The sequence below is a fragment of the Carettochelys insculpta genome, chromosome 12 (genome assembly GCF_033958435.1).
Source record: "Carettochelys insculpta isolate YL-2023 chromosome 12, ASM3395843v1, whole genome shotgun sequence".
NCBI lineage: Eukaryota > Metazoa > Chordata > Testudines > Carettochelyidae > Carettochelys > Carettochelys insculpta.
The window spans coordinates 13,982,703-14,000,459 of NC_134148.1; the positions used below are offsets into that span (position 1 = coordinate 13,982,703).

The window sequence follows — 17,757 nt, forward strand, 5'->3', positions numbered from 1 at the left end:
CAATCTTCACAAAAGGGTGGTGGGAGGCAGTATGTGTTGTTGATGCCATGCTTGTTAAGCATGCAGGTGGTGAGGAGGGGAAGTGGTTTCTTTCCAAGTGAAATACAAAATTTGGTGTTTTTAAAAATAAAGCTGCATATTTCCTTATCTGACAAAGTAATAGACAGAACTTCAGTCAAGGCAGAGGTGTGGTTAGCCAGAGATAATTGCACCTTGCTGTGTTAAAGTGAAACTGGGTCCATTATTTTAACCAACTTACTAAACTTTCTTAATAGACAGTTACTTATCTATTCCTTGGCTTTCATAAATACTCTAGAGATTTCATTTAGAGACTGTTATAGTTTTAATCGCCAACAATCCTATTTTCAATTGCTTATAACTCTGAATTTTAGCTTTTGGGCTGAAATTTGGAATGTTGGTTGTCAGATTGAGAATGAGCAGAAGAAGCCTTTGTGTTGATCCTGTGCATGATGAAAGTGTAAGGGTTGGGGGCACTTTTTCTGTTAGGAAGATGAGGTCTTTTCTTTTCTTGAGTGAAACCTTCCAAAGTAGACAGGAACATGAGTCTGGGCATGGATGGCAACCCCAGTTAGCAGATGTGCCTTCAGGTGGTGTAATGAGAGTTATTTTTTGTTACGTCTGATCTGGAAGAGTTTAAAAACCATACTTTACATATATATCGTGGGTTTTGTTGCACAATAAAACTAGAAATCTGCCAACTTTGGCACTGTTCATGCATATGTATATCCACCGAGGGGAAATTTCCATTAACAAGACTCTCCTTCTCTCTCAGTCCTCCATTAGAAGTGTCTTCAGACGAAAGCTGCATGCACTCCATTGCAATATGTAATAATGTTCTTGGCCTGGCAAAATGTATCTATGAACAGAACAAAACAAAAAAGCCAAGAAAATCCTATTTAAATACTACCCACACTGTCTTGTCTTACTTGCACACTGCCAGGTTATCTGCTAGGGTTAAAGATACATATGTAGTACATTTTTTGTGTTGGTATTGAGTACTGGTACCTCGGCAGCCCCAGATGCAGAATTGGCTGGGGGTGGGAGGCAGGCAGCTGGCTGAGTACTGGCTCCTTTTTTTGTAAAAAAAAGCACTGTATATATGTAGACCTTTTTAAAAAATCCCAAGAAATGCACTGAATGAATAAATACAGGGAAATTTAATAGCATCTGTATAGTAAGTTCATATTTATATATTACAGCAATGCCTTACTGCTGTGTACTGTGATGTTTTGCATGGATGTGGTTACTGCATTCGTTTCACAAGTGTAAATGCACTGATAGTTTCAAGCCCTAATTTATAAAGTGGATCTGCACCTGTAGTTTCACTTACACGCACAAAAAATACCAAATAAACATTTGTGCACTCAAATTAATAAGCAGTTTGATACTCAAACTCTTGCAAGAAACATTTGGATAGGGAATAACAGCTTTCAGGCCAATCTGAAATCCTCGTTGAATGACTGTTTTAAATCCCTATAATGTAAATACTGACAGATGTTTAGTTAGAGAATCTCAGTTCACCCTGGTCAGCACCGCCACATAATCAGATTCAACCCTGAAACAGGGCAGCTACCATTTGCACCACTACTTGTCCTCTGCAGAAAGCATCTTCAAAGTTGCAGTTAGAGCTCATATAGGCTTTCTGGCTATGTGCATAGGCTGTGTGGCTATGTACCTGCTCTGATCACACCCCTCCCACCTCAGACTCTGGCAGCCTACAGGCCCAGGGCAGCTGGGAGGTTGCAGCAATACACCACACCTCTCTCCGTATGGATCTTCCATTTCAAGAGACTCACTTGCAGGAGCTGGCATAGTGCATGACTGACTGTTGCCTTCAGAGTTTTGTGGTGTAACTTGGTAGGAGCATTGCCTAGAATGAGGCTAAGGCAGCTTTATTGATCTGCCTGTTACAACTCTGAATAGTAAACTCAGTCAAAAAAATTAGAGTTTCTGAGAGTCTCACAGAAACATTAACTGATGACAGAAAATACTTGCATTGCAAAGGAGGTTGTTTAAGGATATGCTCACTTCAATTATATTTGACTTTAGCAAGAGTTTTTATGTTAAGGTGGAGGAAGAGTGGGGAAAAATACACCTTCACACCCCAACACATGAGCTCATTTTTCCAATGGTAGCTACAAGATGGCAAGCTGAACTGTTAAAAACTTTACTATTATCCCAAGTAGAGACTCTCCCCAGAGCTACACCACAGCCGTCCTTCGAAATAAGTTCTCTTAGAAATTCTCTTCTGAAAAAACTTCTCGACCACACACAAAAAAGTAGATTGAAAAACTGATCTGCTCTTTCGATAAGAGAGCATTCGCACCCTGGCCTCTCTTTCGAAAGAACTAGCCAGGGAATGCCGCAGATTGAAATATCAGGCATCATGAGGACAGGTCTTTCGAAAAAATGGCTCCTGAAGTGTCTACACCTTTGTTCCAAAGAACCTTCAGAAGAAGGAGCTCTTCCTCATATGGGAGCAGAAGAGGGCTGCCGGAAAAAGTGCAGTGTTCTTTGCAGGATTTTCAAAAGAGCCCTGGCTTTTTGGAAAAAGATTTGCTTGTGTAGACGTAGCTTCTATGAAAACAGCTGAGTCTGCACAAGCTGAAAAATACAGGCTGTGTGTGTCTGACTTCACTGCCTGCACTTAAATAACCCATATTGTCTAACCGGATACAGTGCGGTACTGGTCTCACAGCCCATGTGAATCTAGCTAACAAAAGCCGACCGGGAAAGAAACAAAAATAAATAAAGAAATCTAGAAAGTGAAATACTGTAAAAAGTGCCCTTGAAGGGTTGGTCTTAACTTGGACTGGGGCCTAGTTTTCAGCTCTGTCAGCAATATCTGACTTCCAAACAGCTGATCCAAGATTATTTGGACGGTGGGCGTTGGAATATGCTTAAACTATAAAACAGAACTAGAAACCACGTCTTACATAAACAAGTTCCAGGTTTCTGCACTTGGACGTGCCATAATCATGTTCAGCCAGACAATAATACAGTGCAACTCTTGTGCTTTAAATTCTTAAAAGGGCCGTCAAAGGAGGGAGAAAAAAAACCCCAATGCACTTGTTTCATAATGAACTCTGATTTGGTGAAGGTTTTGCTCATTCAGGAACCATGTCTCAGACACATTTCCCAGTGTCCTGCAGAGAGAGGAATCCTTACACCGTAGCAGTAAAATCCTCAGTAGGTCACTTTTGTAGAAAAGTGATTGATTCATTTTGGAACCACAACAAATGTTGCTCTTCTCTTTTCCTATTAATTAAAAAAAAATCTCTTGTTTATTCTGTAGTATGTGCCAAAAAGTAGATGTTGCCTTTAATCTGGTGAAAGGAGGAATACAAATACAGGTGTGTGGAGGGTGATCTGTACTTGGCACTCCCAAACCTTTGCTTGTAAGAACCTGTAGTCACTTAGCACTTCTTAGTGATTATCCCTAGCTAATTAGTCCGTGGATCCCATAGGAAGGAGAAGGGTGCAAGTGAATGGGCACCCAGCTCTCTCTGTTAACTTAGTATTGCAAAATACTTGCATTGGACTTGCATTAAAATGTCTAATTAGCTTGGGCCAGAACATCTCCGCAGATGATAAAAGTGGACAGAGGGTGTTGTGGAGAAGGAAATCTGGGAGCCTACTACATGTCACTTGATCAGGAAGGCAGGGGTTGCTCCCTGCAAAAAAGGCTCTTCCCAAAGCAACAGATCCTGAAGAATCTGCAGGAAGCAAGAGCCATTTACGTTGCCTCTTCCCCACTCAGACTCAAGAATTCGGAAATAGACTGATGTGGTTATTGTAATCGAATTTGCAAGTCCAATATTGGATGGATAAGCCACAAGAGAAGCTGCAGACTCAAACACTACTCAGACATCTTCACTGCCGCTGCTAACCACTGTCTCTCAAGAGGAAAGGGGACCACAGATCCCCACCACTGCTCCTTGAAAATGCTACCACATTGAATCAGCCCAACCTGAGACTTTGACTGGCCAGGACCCTGGGGGAAACCCCACAGAAAAGTTAATATAGCACAGAGCTGTATTCTTCCCCAAGGATTATCCATGGGTTTGAGCAGGGGGAAGAATACACCTGGTCTTTGCTCCCGTTGTCTACCTTGAATACCAGATCTGCAGCAAGACCCCTGCTGGGGACAAGCGGAGAGGACTGTACCAAAATGAGGGCTCTGGCTCCCTCTATGTAAGGACTGCAAAGTGGAGCAGAGTATAAAATAATCTGGCCCTTCAGAAGATCTGTTTTAAAACCTTTATTCACGTTTGAAAGGCTTTACTTTCACAGAGCAATGCCCTGCCCTACGGGCTATCTGGCACCAGGTCTACAGTAGACCTTAAAGTCAATTGTAGATATGCAGTTCCAGCTATGCAACTGGATAGCTGGGATCCACTTATCTACAATCAACTTACCTGGCTGTCCTCACAGAGGGAGGTCAATGGGAGAAACTCATTGAAACTGTCCCATTGACCTTCCTTACTTCTCATGATACTGAGTACAGGGGTAGACTATAGAATCCAGAAAGTTCGATTCCATGAGTCCCTACTAGGCATGCAAAATCGGACTTGGAAGATTGGCCCTGACCAGGTTGATCTGCATAGTGAAGACATACCCAGAGACAAGTGCTAACCTCTGTGGGTCAGTGGAATGGAAAGGAGCAGGGAAGAGGCAGCCTGCCAAATCAGCAAGACAACAGTCTCATGGGCTGCTCCTGAAAGAGCCTTCTGGCTGAGGCTCAGACCACCACTGTCTGGCTTCAGAGGAAACATTATGGATGAGCTTGTCGGGATACAAAAACTGACCACAGCATCCTGACTCTCATGGAACAAATGGGATACGCTCATCCCCAGCCAACACCATTGAGAGACCTTTGAATTTTAAGGCCAGAAGTGACTATTAGGATCATCTAAGCTGCTCTCCTGCATAGCACAGGCCAGAGGATTGACCCAGTGAAATTACATGTCTGCATAGCCAGCAAAATGAGTCTGCTGGTGCGAGAGCAATATGATTTCTGCAGATGCCCATGTTCTTGCCGTCAGTCCTGCAACACACTCTGTGCCCCACATAAAGAACTGAGCTGTACACAAGTCTAGATAATTCAGAAGAGTTACGCTGCATCTAACTCAAAGGAACCTGGGGCAAATCCTGAGCAGTGTAATGCCCTCACCGAGTAGCTGGGCTGAGTGTTGAGCCTATGCACTGAGTGGAAGGGAGCAGTCTTTCCCTATTTGGCTGCCCAAGGGGCCTGGCTCCCACATGGGGCAGGGAGCATAGACGGCAATTGGCCAGAGGCCTGAGTGATTTCAAAATTGCCCTGAGGGCCCTGCCACACTAAAGAGATTCACGTGCCTACTAGCTGAGAAGCAGCAGGTGCACCCCCCACCCCCAACACTGCTTGATCCTGCCGCAGCTCTGTGCTCCTGGACCCTCCTGCTAGCTGTGCAGAGCAGGGGCTGGTGAATGTGGGTAGAGGGTACTAATGTCCGAGAGTATGCCCATGGGCACTGGCTCTGCAGAGCAGAGGAGCGGGGCATGCGCACAGGAAGCTCTGGCTTAGGAGTACTTGGGACGGAGCAGTTTCTTTCTAAATTGATGCATGCGTGACAGCGCTATGGTTACACCCCAGCGCTCTGTCGGCAGAAGTCACTATTGGAAGAGATTTCCCAACAAAACTTCTGTCAACATAGTGCTGCCACACACAAAAGTCAATGGAAAGAGTGCTCGGCTCTGTCGACAGAGCGGCTGGACTGCACCAGCCCTCTCGACAAAACAGGCACTTGGAAGCACAGCCGACAGGGCTGTCCATTGTTCTGGAAGCCCTGTCTGTCGACAGAAGGTCCGCGCCAGAACATCCACACAGCTTTTCAGTCGACAAAAGGTGTTCTTACTCATCTGGGAGAGGCAGAAGCTTGTAGGTGAATGTGCTAGGTTTTGTGAAGATACTTTCAACAAATCTCATTTTGTGTGTGGATGATCCACTATTTTGTCAACAAACCCAGGGTTTTGCCAGCAAAACTCGGTAGTGTAACTGGAGCCACTGCGATTTACCCAGCAGCCAATTCACACAGTCGGTCTGTCTGTCTGTCTCTCTCTCTCTCACACACACTCTCCCTCTCCTTCCCCCAGCCCTTTTACCCCATCTCTGCAGAGCAGGTGAAGGGACAAAGGGCTCCAGGCGGGAGCGGGAGAGCTTTCATTGTGTGTCCTATACATACACCTCAGGTATCTCTCATGTTTTCCCAGCAGCCAGCACACAGAAGACTCTGTGTGTGTGTGTGTGAGTGAGAGGGAGAGAGAGACGCACAGAGACAGAACTCTGTATCTCATATACACTGTCCTATGTCTCACACACATACCGTCCTGTCTCTGTGTTAAACTCATCTCCCAACACATGCTCGTGTTGTTGATACTACTTGGTACTTCCTGCATGTGCACGTATATTCTTTGTAATTTTATTCTTTTAAAGTGCTGTTATTTTAGTGTTTTGACTGGTTTGTGCATTGTGTAATTGTTATGTCTCTTACATTTTTAATTCTGTGTGTCATGAGTTCTAAAATGCCTAACCTATCCTGGCTGAAGTAATTATCCCAATAATAACTTTTTAAAAATATTATACCTAGTTTCTTGGTTTCTACTGGCAGTGAATATCTGCATGTCTTGTTCCATATAACCAAGTGTATTGCTCACACGGATGAACAAAGAAGAGGGAATATGCCAGCAGTACAGGTACAACACCATGCAAACGTCAGGGGGGCCGAGTCATAGGAGGCCCATTGTTTTTTCTGCCCTGAGGCCTGGAATTGCCATTAGTGACCCTCAAACCCCTCACAGGGGAAGGGAGCAACTGCAGAGCTTTCTGCCATTGTAGTTCCCCCAGTGCACTTTTTCCCCCCCATCAGGAGTCAATGCCTTGGTTTCTATAGGCAGTGGCTAGAGGAAACCTGGGAAGAACAAAGTCCATCGTTTTCTAGAGAAGTATCAGCAATCGTTTCTGGTGTCTGTCAGGCTTTACAGAGTTGGTCTGCTTTTCTTCATTTGCATATGATCAGTTTTCTTTAATAATCATTTGAAACAGTTTGTTTATACTCCCACTGGGGGAAGGGTGTCAACGGAGCCAGGACATCTCCCAAACGGGTTTGCTCCAATATGTGTCAAACTAAAACAACTTACAAAGATATAAAGCAAACTCACCTGAACTGTAAAAACAAACCAACCAAAAAGCCACCTTACTGAGCCTCAGAACCAATGCTCTATGTAAACACTTTCAACCTCTGGTTGCCCTTCAACCTCTAGGGCTCCCAAATATCATATGTTCATTCAAATTGCCCAAGCTAACTCTTCTGTCTTAAGTGCTACAAGCACTGTCTGAATCACTTGTTCTAAATCACTTATAAATTCAAGACAGCATTGTCCTAATTAATTTGAATAGACGAGCATAGCCCCTCCTACAAAGAAGCACTGCAAAACTTCTCCCTCAGTGTGAGCAATGGTTTTGAAGACAAGACTGAGTGAAATAGTGTGCTTTTTTGTGATAGTTACAGAATTCTAGAACAATAGAACTGGAAGGGACCTTGAGAGGTCATTGAGTCCAGTCCCCTGCCCTCATGGCAGAACCAAATACTGTCTAGAGCAGGGGTTTGCAACCTGCAGCTCCAGAGCCACTTGCAGCTTTTTAAGGACTTCTTTGTGGATCTCAATGCTACAATCTCAAAGTTAAAAAAGAAAAAAAAAACCCTTCTTATTATCTTCAGTATTTCAGTGAACATCTAAAAGCCCAACAATGAACAGCTCATAGCTAAACAGAAAACATTTTGAGAGCCCATATCATTTGCTAACTCCCCCTTTAGTATGCGCAGTGCATTGTGGGATATGTGTGTGCACAGTTCTTAAAATAGAGGTTACAAAAAGTATGGTTTGACTTTATTTATTAAGGACTGTTTCGTATTCACATGCACTGAGACTCTTGACTTACTGTTGTTTTTTTTTTGACAAAATTAGGAAAAAAGGCTCTTCTTGCTATTTTGGTTGCTGACCCCTGATCTAGATCATCCCTGAAAGACATCTGTCTAACCTGATCTTAAATATCTCCAGTGATGGAGATTCCACAGCCTCTCTACACAATTTATTCCAGTGTTTAACCACCCTGACAGTTAGGAAGTTTTTCCTAATGTCCAACATGAACCTCCCTTGCTGCAATTTAAGCCCATTGCCTTTTGTCCTACCCTCAGAGGCTAAGAAGAACAATTTCTCTCACTTCTCCTTGTAATACTCTTAAGTACTTGCAAACCACTATCATGTCCCCTCTCAGTCTTCTCTTTTCTAAACTAAACAAGCCCAATTTTTTCAGTCTTCCCTCATAGCTCATGTTCTCTAGACCTTTAAACATTCTTGTTGCTCCTCTCTGGGCCTTCTCCAATTTCTCCACATCTTACTTGAAATGTGGTGACCAGAACTCGACACACAACTGAGGCTTAAATCAGTGCAGAGTAGAGCAGGAGAATGATGTCTTGTGTCTTGTTCACAACAATGCATCCCAGAATCATATTTGCTGTTTTTGCAACAGCATCACACTGTTGACTCATATTTAGCTTGTGATTCACTATGACTCCTAAATGCCTTTCCACAGTACTCCTTCCTAGACAGTTGCTTCCCATTCTGTGTATGTGAAACTGATTATCCCTTCCAAAGTGGCATACTTTGCACTTGTCCGTATTAAATTTCATCTTATTTACCTCAGACCATTTCTCTAGTTTGTCCAGATCATTTTGAAACATGACCCTGTCCTCCAAAGCAGTTGTAACCCTTTCCAGCATAGTATCATCTGCAAATTTACTAAGCGCACTCTCTACGCCAATATCTAAATCATTGATGACGCTACTGAATAGCACTGGTCCCAAAACAGACCCCTGCAGAACCCCACTTATGTCCTTCCAGCATGATTGTAAACCATTAATAACTACTCTCTGAGAATGGTTATCCAGCTAGTTATGCACCCACCTTATAGTAGCCCCATCAAAGTTGTATATCCCCAGTTTATTGATAAGAAGATCATGCAAGACCGTACCAAATGCCTTACTAAAGTATAGGTATACCTCATCCACTGCTTCACCCTTATCCACACAACTTGTTATCCTATCAAAGAAAGCTACTGGATTCATTTGGCTTGATTTGTTCTTTACAAATCTTTGCTGGCTGTTACCTAGCACCTTATTTTCTTCCATATGTTTGCAGATGAATTCCTTAATTACTTGCTCCATTATCTTTCCTGGCACAGAAGTTAAACTGACTGATCCATAATCTCCTGGGTTGCTCCTATTCCCCTTTTTATAGGTGGGCACTATATTCGCCCTTTTCCAGTCTTCCGGAATCTCCCCTGACTTCCAGCACTTTTCAAAGATAACAGCTAATGCCTCAGATACCTCCGTCTTCAGGCCCTTGTCACTTGCAGACATCTAACTTTTCAAAGTCACTTTTTACTTGTTCTTTTCTTATTTTATCTCCTAAGCCTACCCACTTCCCACTAGCATTCACTATGTTCGTTAGTGATGTGGCAAAAAGCAAGTGAATAGATTTAACACATGCTACATTTTCATGGCATTAGTGAATGTAAATGAAAGTAAAATAACCTTCTTCCTTTGCAAATTCAGCTGATGTTTAGCCTGTGAAGAATAAGGTCACCTAAATGGATAGGACGGGGTATACACAAGCTAGACACTCTGTTCCAGCTAAATAATGCTCAGTGCAGAATTGGGAAGCAGGAAAAGAAGCTGGATTTGAAGCTCCGGCCTGGGGGACTGGGCAGAAACTGAGTCCCAAGGCTGCTCTAACTTACGCCTAGCTATCCACAGCTTCAAGGCACCATTTCAGCAGCCAAAGCTGCCTCAGGTACTCTCTTGCCACACCCACTTTCTCATGGACATGCCCTTACTCTGGTGGGCAGAAAGGGGAGTGATGTATGATCTGCCAAGGTGACCATATCCCATCCAAAGACTGTCCTGAGCACAGAGTCATCAGGAGGCAAGTTAAGAAAACTTTAGGATTGTCTTGTATTGCTTTTTCTACACTAGGGTTGCACTGGCAGGCTCACTAGTAGAGAATTTTTTTAATTCAACTGTCTACTGCCATCAAGGTCTAGAGATAGAATGCCTTGTTCCCACCACCCAGACTATAACTCCTAACAAGTGTCAACTATGACAGGGGCTTGGGGGGGCGGGGCAAAGGTTTGCTTTGAACACCAGTGTACTAGAGACTTCACAGACCCCACAAAAGGGATCTTATGTAAGGCTCCAAACACCCATTCAACAGTACCAGCTTCCAAGCTCTACCAATCAGGCCTGGATTTGAACTGGCCCTCAGCCATGTAGACCGTTCTTCCTCAGGCATCTCAAATGTAGCGTAAGAATCTTAATTCAGTACAGTAGCAAGTGCTGAGTATGTTTCTCAAGCAAGTTACAAGCTGTGCTGTACACAGAACGTCTCGTCACAATCACAGATACCCAGCTCCTAACCCGAAGTGCTACTCTCTCAACCTTCAGTTTGTACATAAGCACCACTCCTAAAGAACATGCGAGGAGTTCTATTCCTTAGAAGCACTCTGTACATTCTGTGTTCATGATTCTTTGTAATCATGGCCTGGGAGTGACTATTGAGCGAACTGTTTCTAGGTCTTTCCCTTGGAAGTTCATTACATTACATTACATTACATTACAAACATCAACAATGAAATCTCACCCAATCCTGATGATGTGAGTAAGCACTAGCGCCCCTCCCCCCATTCTACAGGTGGATAAATGGAGGCATGCATGTGACTTGACTATGGTTGCTTTAAGACAATGCTGGAGAATTCAGAACACCTGAGGTCCCTGTTCCAACCACTAGTGCCCACCATACTTACTGTAAAAAGGAGGTTCACCCTTCTAGCCAAGACTACCAGTTTTCTGTGCTGAACTCGTGGCCTGGCGTGAGCTCTTCGCAGGCTTGTCACCATTTGTGTGCTTGAAAAGGATGGTGAGGGGGAGAAAAGGGGAGCTACAGATTTTCAGTGTCTCAGTGACATATGCTGCAAAATGCTTCATAACAAGAGCAAGAGACATTGAAACCTGTCTGAATCCAAACAGAGACAGTTTTGTTGCCAGTGAGGGAAACTTGGCAGGACCGTTTTCTGGCATTGCTCATGTCTGTCTGTGTGGGAAGCTTTGAACAAAGAAGTTCTACTCCCCTAGGGTCCTGCCACTCCCAGGGCAAACCCAGTCCCTTCCCTTCTTTTTCCTCTAACTCTCTCACACACATGTACTCTTGAGCTTGCACTCCCAGTACTCCAGCTACGACAATAACATATTAAACTCTACAGTGCTTGTAAAGTTACAGGAAGGGGAGATTTAAACGAGAGACAGAATCTGGAGCAAAGCCAACGTCCCTGAATGACTCCATCTCACCAGCCCGCCCCTGAATGACGCGCTCCACCCCTTCTCCCAAGAGGGCAGCCACAGCCAAGCCTTGTTCTCTTCATAAGAGAGGAGTTCCCCTTCTTCCTCTCTGCGTATATAGTTAGCTTGAAAGCTCAGGAACTCTGCAACTTTATCTTGCATTTAAAAGGAAGCAAAAGTGAAGCACAAAGGGGCAAAGTTAGAAGCCCTTCCCCCAAAAATCAAACAGCAAAGCCCTCTACATTAGTTGGAGGAAGCGAAAGCAGAGTAAGACACAATGCAAGGCAAACTGGCTATCGTAGCAACGATTCATTCAGCATTCCTCTGGCCCTGTGGTACAAGGAATGTCACCATCTACACACAACATAACATCCCATATTACTCTCCCTGCTTTCCCACCATGAACCTCAAACCCTAGAACGAGAAGGGCTTTCGTCCCATGTGCCATGATAGAGGGGGAAAGGGGAGAGCATGATGTCGTCTACAGTAAAGCTAGCACTAATTCTGGCTGGGAATTTGTTCAAAAATATTTAGTTTTTATTTTCTCTTACACTATTTATCTATATCCACAACTGAATTGTTGCAAATGTGTTCGTTGCTTGAAGTGACTCAGAGAACTACTCTTGTAAGCATGCTCGAGTCTGTGCACTGTTCTCAAGATGGGTGCTTTGACTCTGGCAAGCCTGGGTTACCTAACACTTTCATTGTCCCTGACAATGCCTGACCTTTTTCTCTCCAGAAGTGGGGCTTGGCCAAGTTTCAAGATGGCCATATTAACGCTTCCAGCAGACACCTCTGAGACCACTGTCATGCAAATATGCACAAGACTTTCTTCTTCTGTGCATATTCTTGTAAGCTAAAAGAAGTGCTTGTACGAAAGTTCACAGAAAACAAACTCAGGAACACTGGTCAAACTCAGCTGGTGGTTTGCATTACAATCAATGTTTTTACCTCAGTATGTGGCCAACTGCCAGTCTTTTGGAGATTGTTCTGTGTTCCCCTTCCTTACACACTTGTCAGGAACTACTTCCCTAGGTATAGCTCTCAGTCTCTCCCCATTCTCTTCTGGGGCACTCAAGTCTTGGTAGTCTACTGCATAAAAAGAAACACACTGACTCAGGTGTCACTAAAATGTTTAATTTTAAATTCATGGACGTGGTTGCTGGAGCTTGCAAAAGAGGTGATGGGCTGCTGATTTGAAGACAGTGCCGAAAGCAAGGGGTGAGAGCTTTAGGCAAGAAGGGATGTAGACAAAAAAAGCAGCAGGTGGGTGAGAGGAACTGGGTGAGAGTTGGCTAGCAGCTGAGAATTACAGCTCTGTGGAACCAATCTACTTACACCCCTAACGCTCCTTACATACAACTAAAGCAAGGAAAAGAGTAATACACTTAGCGTCAAATGGAGAGTGACTAGAATTATTATTCCCCAGCGTCTTACTGTGGGCTTGAGTTATGAGAGATGAAATCACAATGTTGGCCAAATACAAGGGGTCGTTTATTTATTTATTCATTCATGACAAACTGTAATGAATAAATCTTTGGCTGGCTAGGAACTAACCTGTGTGGGTCCTTAGATGAGCTTTGAGATGGGAAGATTTGCCATAAACTTTTTCGCACCCCACGTAGTGGCATTTGTGCTTTTTCTGGGGTGACTCAGGGTCAGCCCGGTTCCTTCCCCGTCTGCTCCTTTGTTTGGGGCTTGGCTCACTTACTGCAGCCAGGCTAGTAGGTGTGGCTGTTTTCCCTTCTCCGCGCTTGCCGGCACCTCCCTCCCCAAGCTCTTGAGGAGGAAAAGAAGGACTTCGTTTCTCCCTTTTCTCGGCGCTGTCTATTTTTTCCATCCGAATGGTGGCAGAGTTTGGGATGTGCTGGTTGAGGTCTGCTAAAATGCTGGCCACTGCAAAGAGTGATGAGCCATTGTCCTTCCCGGTCTCTCTTACTTCCCACTTATTTTCCCTCTTATTTTCTCCATTGGAGAGAGGAGGTGGTGCTGCTGCATCAGGTTGGGGATCTGCATCCCCTCTGGGACTGTGGATAATAGCACGACTGGACATGGAAACAAGGCACTCGGCCGCAAAGTGATCCACATATGCTGCTGTTGCCATTTTTCATAGGTGAATTAAAAAAATTGCACTTTTTCCCTTTAAAAATGAGAGGTGCAGACTTTTCTCCTCCTATTCCTCAGGCTCCCTTTGTAGAAGCAAGGGCTGATTAAGCAGCTAGTATAAATGCACACTGTTCATAAAGACTACACCCGACTTGTCACTAAAAAGAAAAGGCATTTAAAGTCCAGGAAGAGAGAAAAAAAGACGCGAAAAATCTGTGGCAGCTTGTTGCTTGAAGTAGGAATTAATGCTGATCTTCTAGCGTGCAATGAAATAGCAAAAATGTAGTTTCTCTAACCCGTCCATTGCATTGTGACAGTAGAATAAGCTTTCCCCGTTATTGCTCCTCCGAGTGTTTCAGAGCCCTGAGGGGGCGTGGCCTGGTGAAACATCTGGGTGCGACGTCACAGAGAAGCCACATCCTGGGCTGATCAGGTTAGCAATGATCATAGACTTCAGCTGCTGCTGCTGTGCTGATCGAGAGAGAGAGAGAGAGAAAACAGCAACGGGCAGACACAGAGATGTGGTTGTGAGCTTGGCGTCTGCAGGGGAATAAAAGCAGGCAAATGAAACAAAGAATGTGACTGGCCTGTGCAACACTTTCCCTGGTCCAATCAAAGTGCCTGTGTGGAAACTTCCACATTTGCAAATTTCCAGGAGCCAATTATATTCTTTTTAACTTATGACCCAGCAGGAGGCAGAAATTCAAGATAATCGTTGGCTCCTTTCTGTGAAATCCTTGCATAAACAAGCTCATTGATTCTGGGCGTGTTTTATATGATACAGAAAAGTAATAAGCTGGTGAACCAAACACACACACACACACACTCTCTCTCTCTCTCTCACGCACCATGAACTTTAGTTTTCAGGATTGTGCAATGATCAACCATGTCATTGTTTTTGACTGTTGTTCTTTCTCCAGTTCCTTAACAACTCCAGGGCACGGTATAGTTAACCTTTTATTAGTTGACGTACTTTTATAGGCATTGAAGTCTAAAAAGCAGGAATTAAACTTTGTTACGTGAACCTGACACAATTAGCATAAGGAAAACTTTACAGAGTATTAAGGAGATAGCTAAAAACTGGTGTTCTTCTTGGAAACCAGATAATTTGTATGCTGTCAAAACTCTGTATTAATGAAGTACAAAGGACCACTGTTTAAAACACTGCCTATCTATGTCCAATAGACAAATAGCACCTTTTCTAGCTATCCAAAAATAAAAATGGCAGTCACTTTTATTTCCAAACTGTGGGATAAATAGCCTGAGTAGTTTATAAGGTATTTGTTTTTATGTTTAGTGTGTGAGTGAATGAACAAGCAGGTATGATATGTTTGTGTGAAGAAATGGAGGAAACGCTAAATCAAAGAAGTCCGTTTGAATTCTGAAAGGGTTAATTTTGCAGTTCATTCTTCTTTCTTGTTCGTGTGTCCATGGCCTAGCCCAGTGCATATGAAAGACTCGTGTCTCGCAGTTAGCAGCCTTTGTTACCCACTTTCTGGGATGGACGTCTTATAGGTTACGCTTATCAGACAAGTTAGATTGGGGTTGGGCATTTGTATGGAAAGTTTTGAAGTTTTTCATTACAAACTTTTAGACAAAGACATCCAGTTGTCTATCAGGGAGAATCAAAAGAAAACATTACTGTAAGTTGGTTTAACCTATGCAGAAATATTGTAGTTTGTCAGACCAAATCACTTGTTTCATAGCAGTTCACTCTTAAACGCAGCCACAGCACCTCACTGGCGTTGCAATGTGGATGCCTCATGCTCTCTTCTGTCCTATAGAGTGAGTTCTCTGGCTCGACTAGATCTCCCATAATCAATCATGGTCTCCACTCTCTGCCCCAGAGAATTTTGGGGCAGATGTAATCCAGCCAGAGAGCAAGGTCCACAGACCAGAATGGGGGTAGAGGGGTGAGGTGCCTTAGTAATTCAAAAAGATGTGGCTAAGTGTTAAGTTGGGCCAGAACATTTCGATTTAGCAATATCAATGTTTTGTTCAAATATGTCTAAACAAAGTGTATCAGTATTTCCCAATGGGAATTGTGCTGTTTTGCAGCTACATTGAGATTTTCTGCCAAAAGCAGATACTTTCCATAAACAGTCTGGTTTATTAAAAAAACTTACGTTTTTCATTGAAGAACAGTCCTAATGAAAAGTTACCCACCAGTCCTACTTAAAGACCAGTATCCCATTTGTGACAGAAATTCAACAAGACAGTCATATTTACAAAATTGTGTACACAAGTCCTGGTTCCAGGAAAGGGGTGGTAACAAACGGCATGTGCTTACCGTTGTTTTGGAGAAATCTCAGGTAATGCCACATGGTGCTATCCCAAGATGTAGATGCCATGGGCCTTTCTCTCCAGAAATCCACATAAAACTCAGGGATTGTCTATACATGGAAATTTACTGGCACAACTAGATCAGTATAATTATCTCTGTGTACACCATATAGCTCCCACTGTGGGCACTATTCCAGAAGGGGTGGGACTGTTTCCCCTCCTCTCCATGCCCTCTCCCCCACCACAGTTTGATTTGCCATTTTGGAAGCTAACAGTAGGTAAAAATAAGTACACCAATAAAGATGCACCAATAAATTTTCCAACAGACAAATCCTCAGGCAGATCCAAGTGATTAAGAACATTGTGTCTCTTTCTCACCTCTCAGCCCCTGCGCTCAACCGCTCAACCGGGTGAAAACTTCTTGTCCAAGACGTTCCAAACTGCATGTCTGGACTTGGCCAGCGTCCTGGCTGTTAATCCTCCTTGAGTGCAGCTGCTTTGTAACACAAATGAAACACCAAAGGGTGCAAAGGCCCCAGCAGACTCTCACAAATAGCCCGTAATGACTCTCTGGATGTAGTTAATTCTGTTTTTATATTTTGGACAGTTTCATCCTGGGTGTTTATGCTGTACATGACAGCACCTTTTTGTCACAACTGCACCCTACTACAAGGAATATCTAGGGACAGCTGAACTCACAGAGAAAGCATATTAATGTCCTCAGGTTGTGTTGGTAACCCAGAAACCAATAAGTGGGAGAGTTTAACACTAGCTCTCTCAGAACACACGGTCACCCCTGGTACTCTTGTCCAACAACCAATAGTCCACATTGTATACTTAATTCTAAACTCTACCGCAAGCCTGCCCCACCACCAGCCAATCTGCTCCTCCAACCCCTTCCAAGTACAGCCAGGGTGACAATGCCTTCCAAGCCCAGTTAATTCCGCACTTATTAAAAGAGCCAGCAGCACATTTAATTCTTCCCCATTGCACACGCAGACTTTGGATTCTGCCCTCCCAGAAATACAACCACTGCCCCGCTCTATATTTGTTCACACACACCCCCCCCCCAGATAAACAAATGCCTCCCCCACATTTGTTGCCCCTACCTTTGTGTGGATTCTCTGCTGCCCTTGTCCTGTACCAGGTCACAGTTCTGCCTCTGTTGCAGGCCTCTGTGCCTTGCTTCCTCCCTCCTTCCATGGAACGAGAAGCTGCTTGAGTGGAAAGGGGCCCTTCATCTTCTCACCTTCCAAACATAGCAGAAGGAGACGGTGCAGCCAGGGGAGCAATTTCAGCCTAGTGCCTGCTGGGGGTGGGCGAAGCACTAGAAGTTGCAGAGCTCTGCTGGCGTGGAGTTTCTGTTTCCCACCCAGATCAGCTTTAGTGCTGAAGAGCTTTTCTGAGGGGCACATGAGCTGCCCATCAGCCTACAGGACAGTCCTGATTGGCCTCTTTGTTCCAGCAAGTAGGGGAAACAGGGAAAGGCAACCAATCAGACAGGGATTTCCATGAGGCGTTTGCCTTCAAACTATAGAAGGGTTGGAAGAATCTGTGCTGGGGCTGGGGTGGGGGAGGGGACCTGATATACCTGGTAGGTCTTCTGAGTTTAGCATCCATCCTCTTTTCCTTTCTAGTTGGTAACTCAAATACAATAACACAACTCTTGTTCTCCCTGAGGTTAGCTGCCCCTAGCGCTCCCTTACCAGGGTGGGGGACCTCTTGTGGCCTGAGGACCATTGAGCCACAGAAAAATCAGTTGTGGGGGGGTCACAAGTGAGGAGGAGGAATGAACCCCCTCCCCCAAAAATGTGGGCCTCAGCTGAGAAGCAGGGAAAAAAAAACCCTTCACCTCACGACTCTCAAGGACAGGAGTCGGAGCAGGTGCTGAGGCTCAGGGCTTACTGCCAGGACC

At 44.2% G+C, this 17,757-nt stretch overlaps 1 protein-coding gene across 1 annotated transcript in view; it reads right to left on the reverse strand.

Annotated features, from left to right (window-relative positions):
• Positions 1-17,035, reverse strand: part of KLF13 (KLF transcription factor 13) — a 45,079-nt gene extending 28,044 nt beyond the window's left edge. The window contains exons 1-3 of the mRNA XM_075007016.1: positions 16,952-17,035; positions 16,221-16,338; positions 13,011-14,099 (exon numbers count right to left, since the gene is read on the reverse strand). Coding sequence (XP_074863117.1) covers positions 13,011-13,557 — 547 coding nt within the window. The 5' untranslated portion in view covers positions 13,558-14,099; positions 16,221-16,338; positions 16,952-17,035. The remainder of the gene's footprint in view (positions 1-13,010; positions 14,100-16,220; positions 16,339-16,951) is intronic.
• Positions 17,036-17,757: the final 722 nt, after the last annotated feature.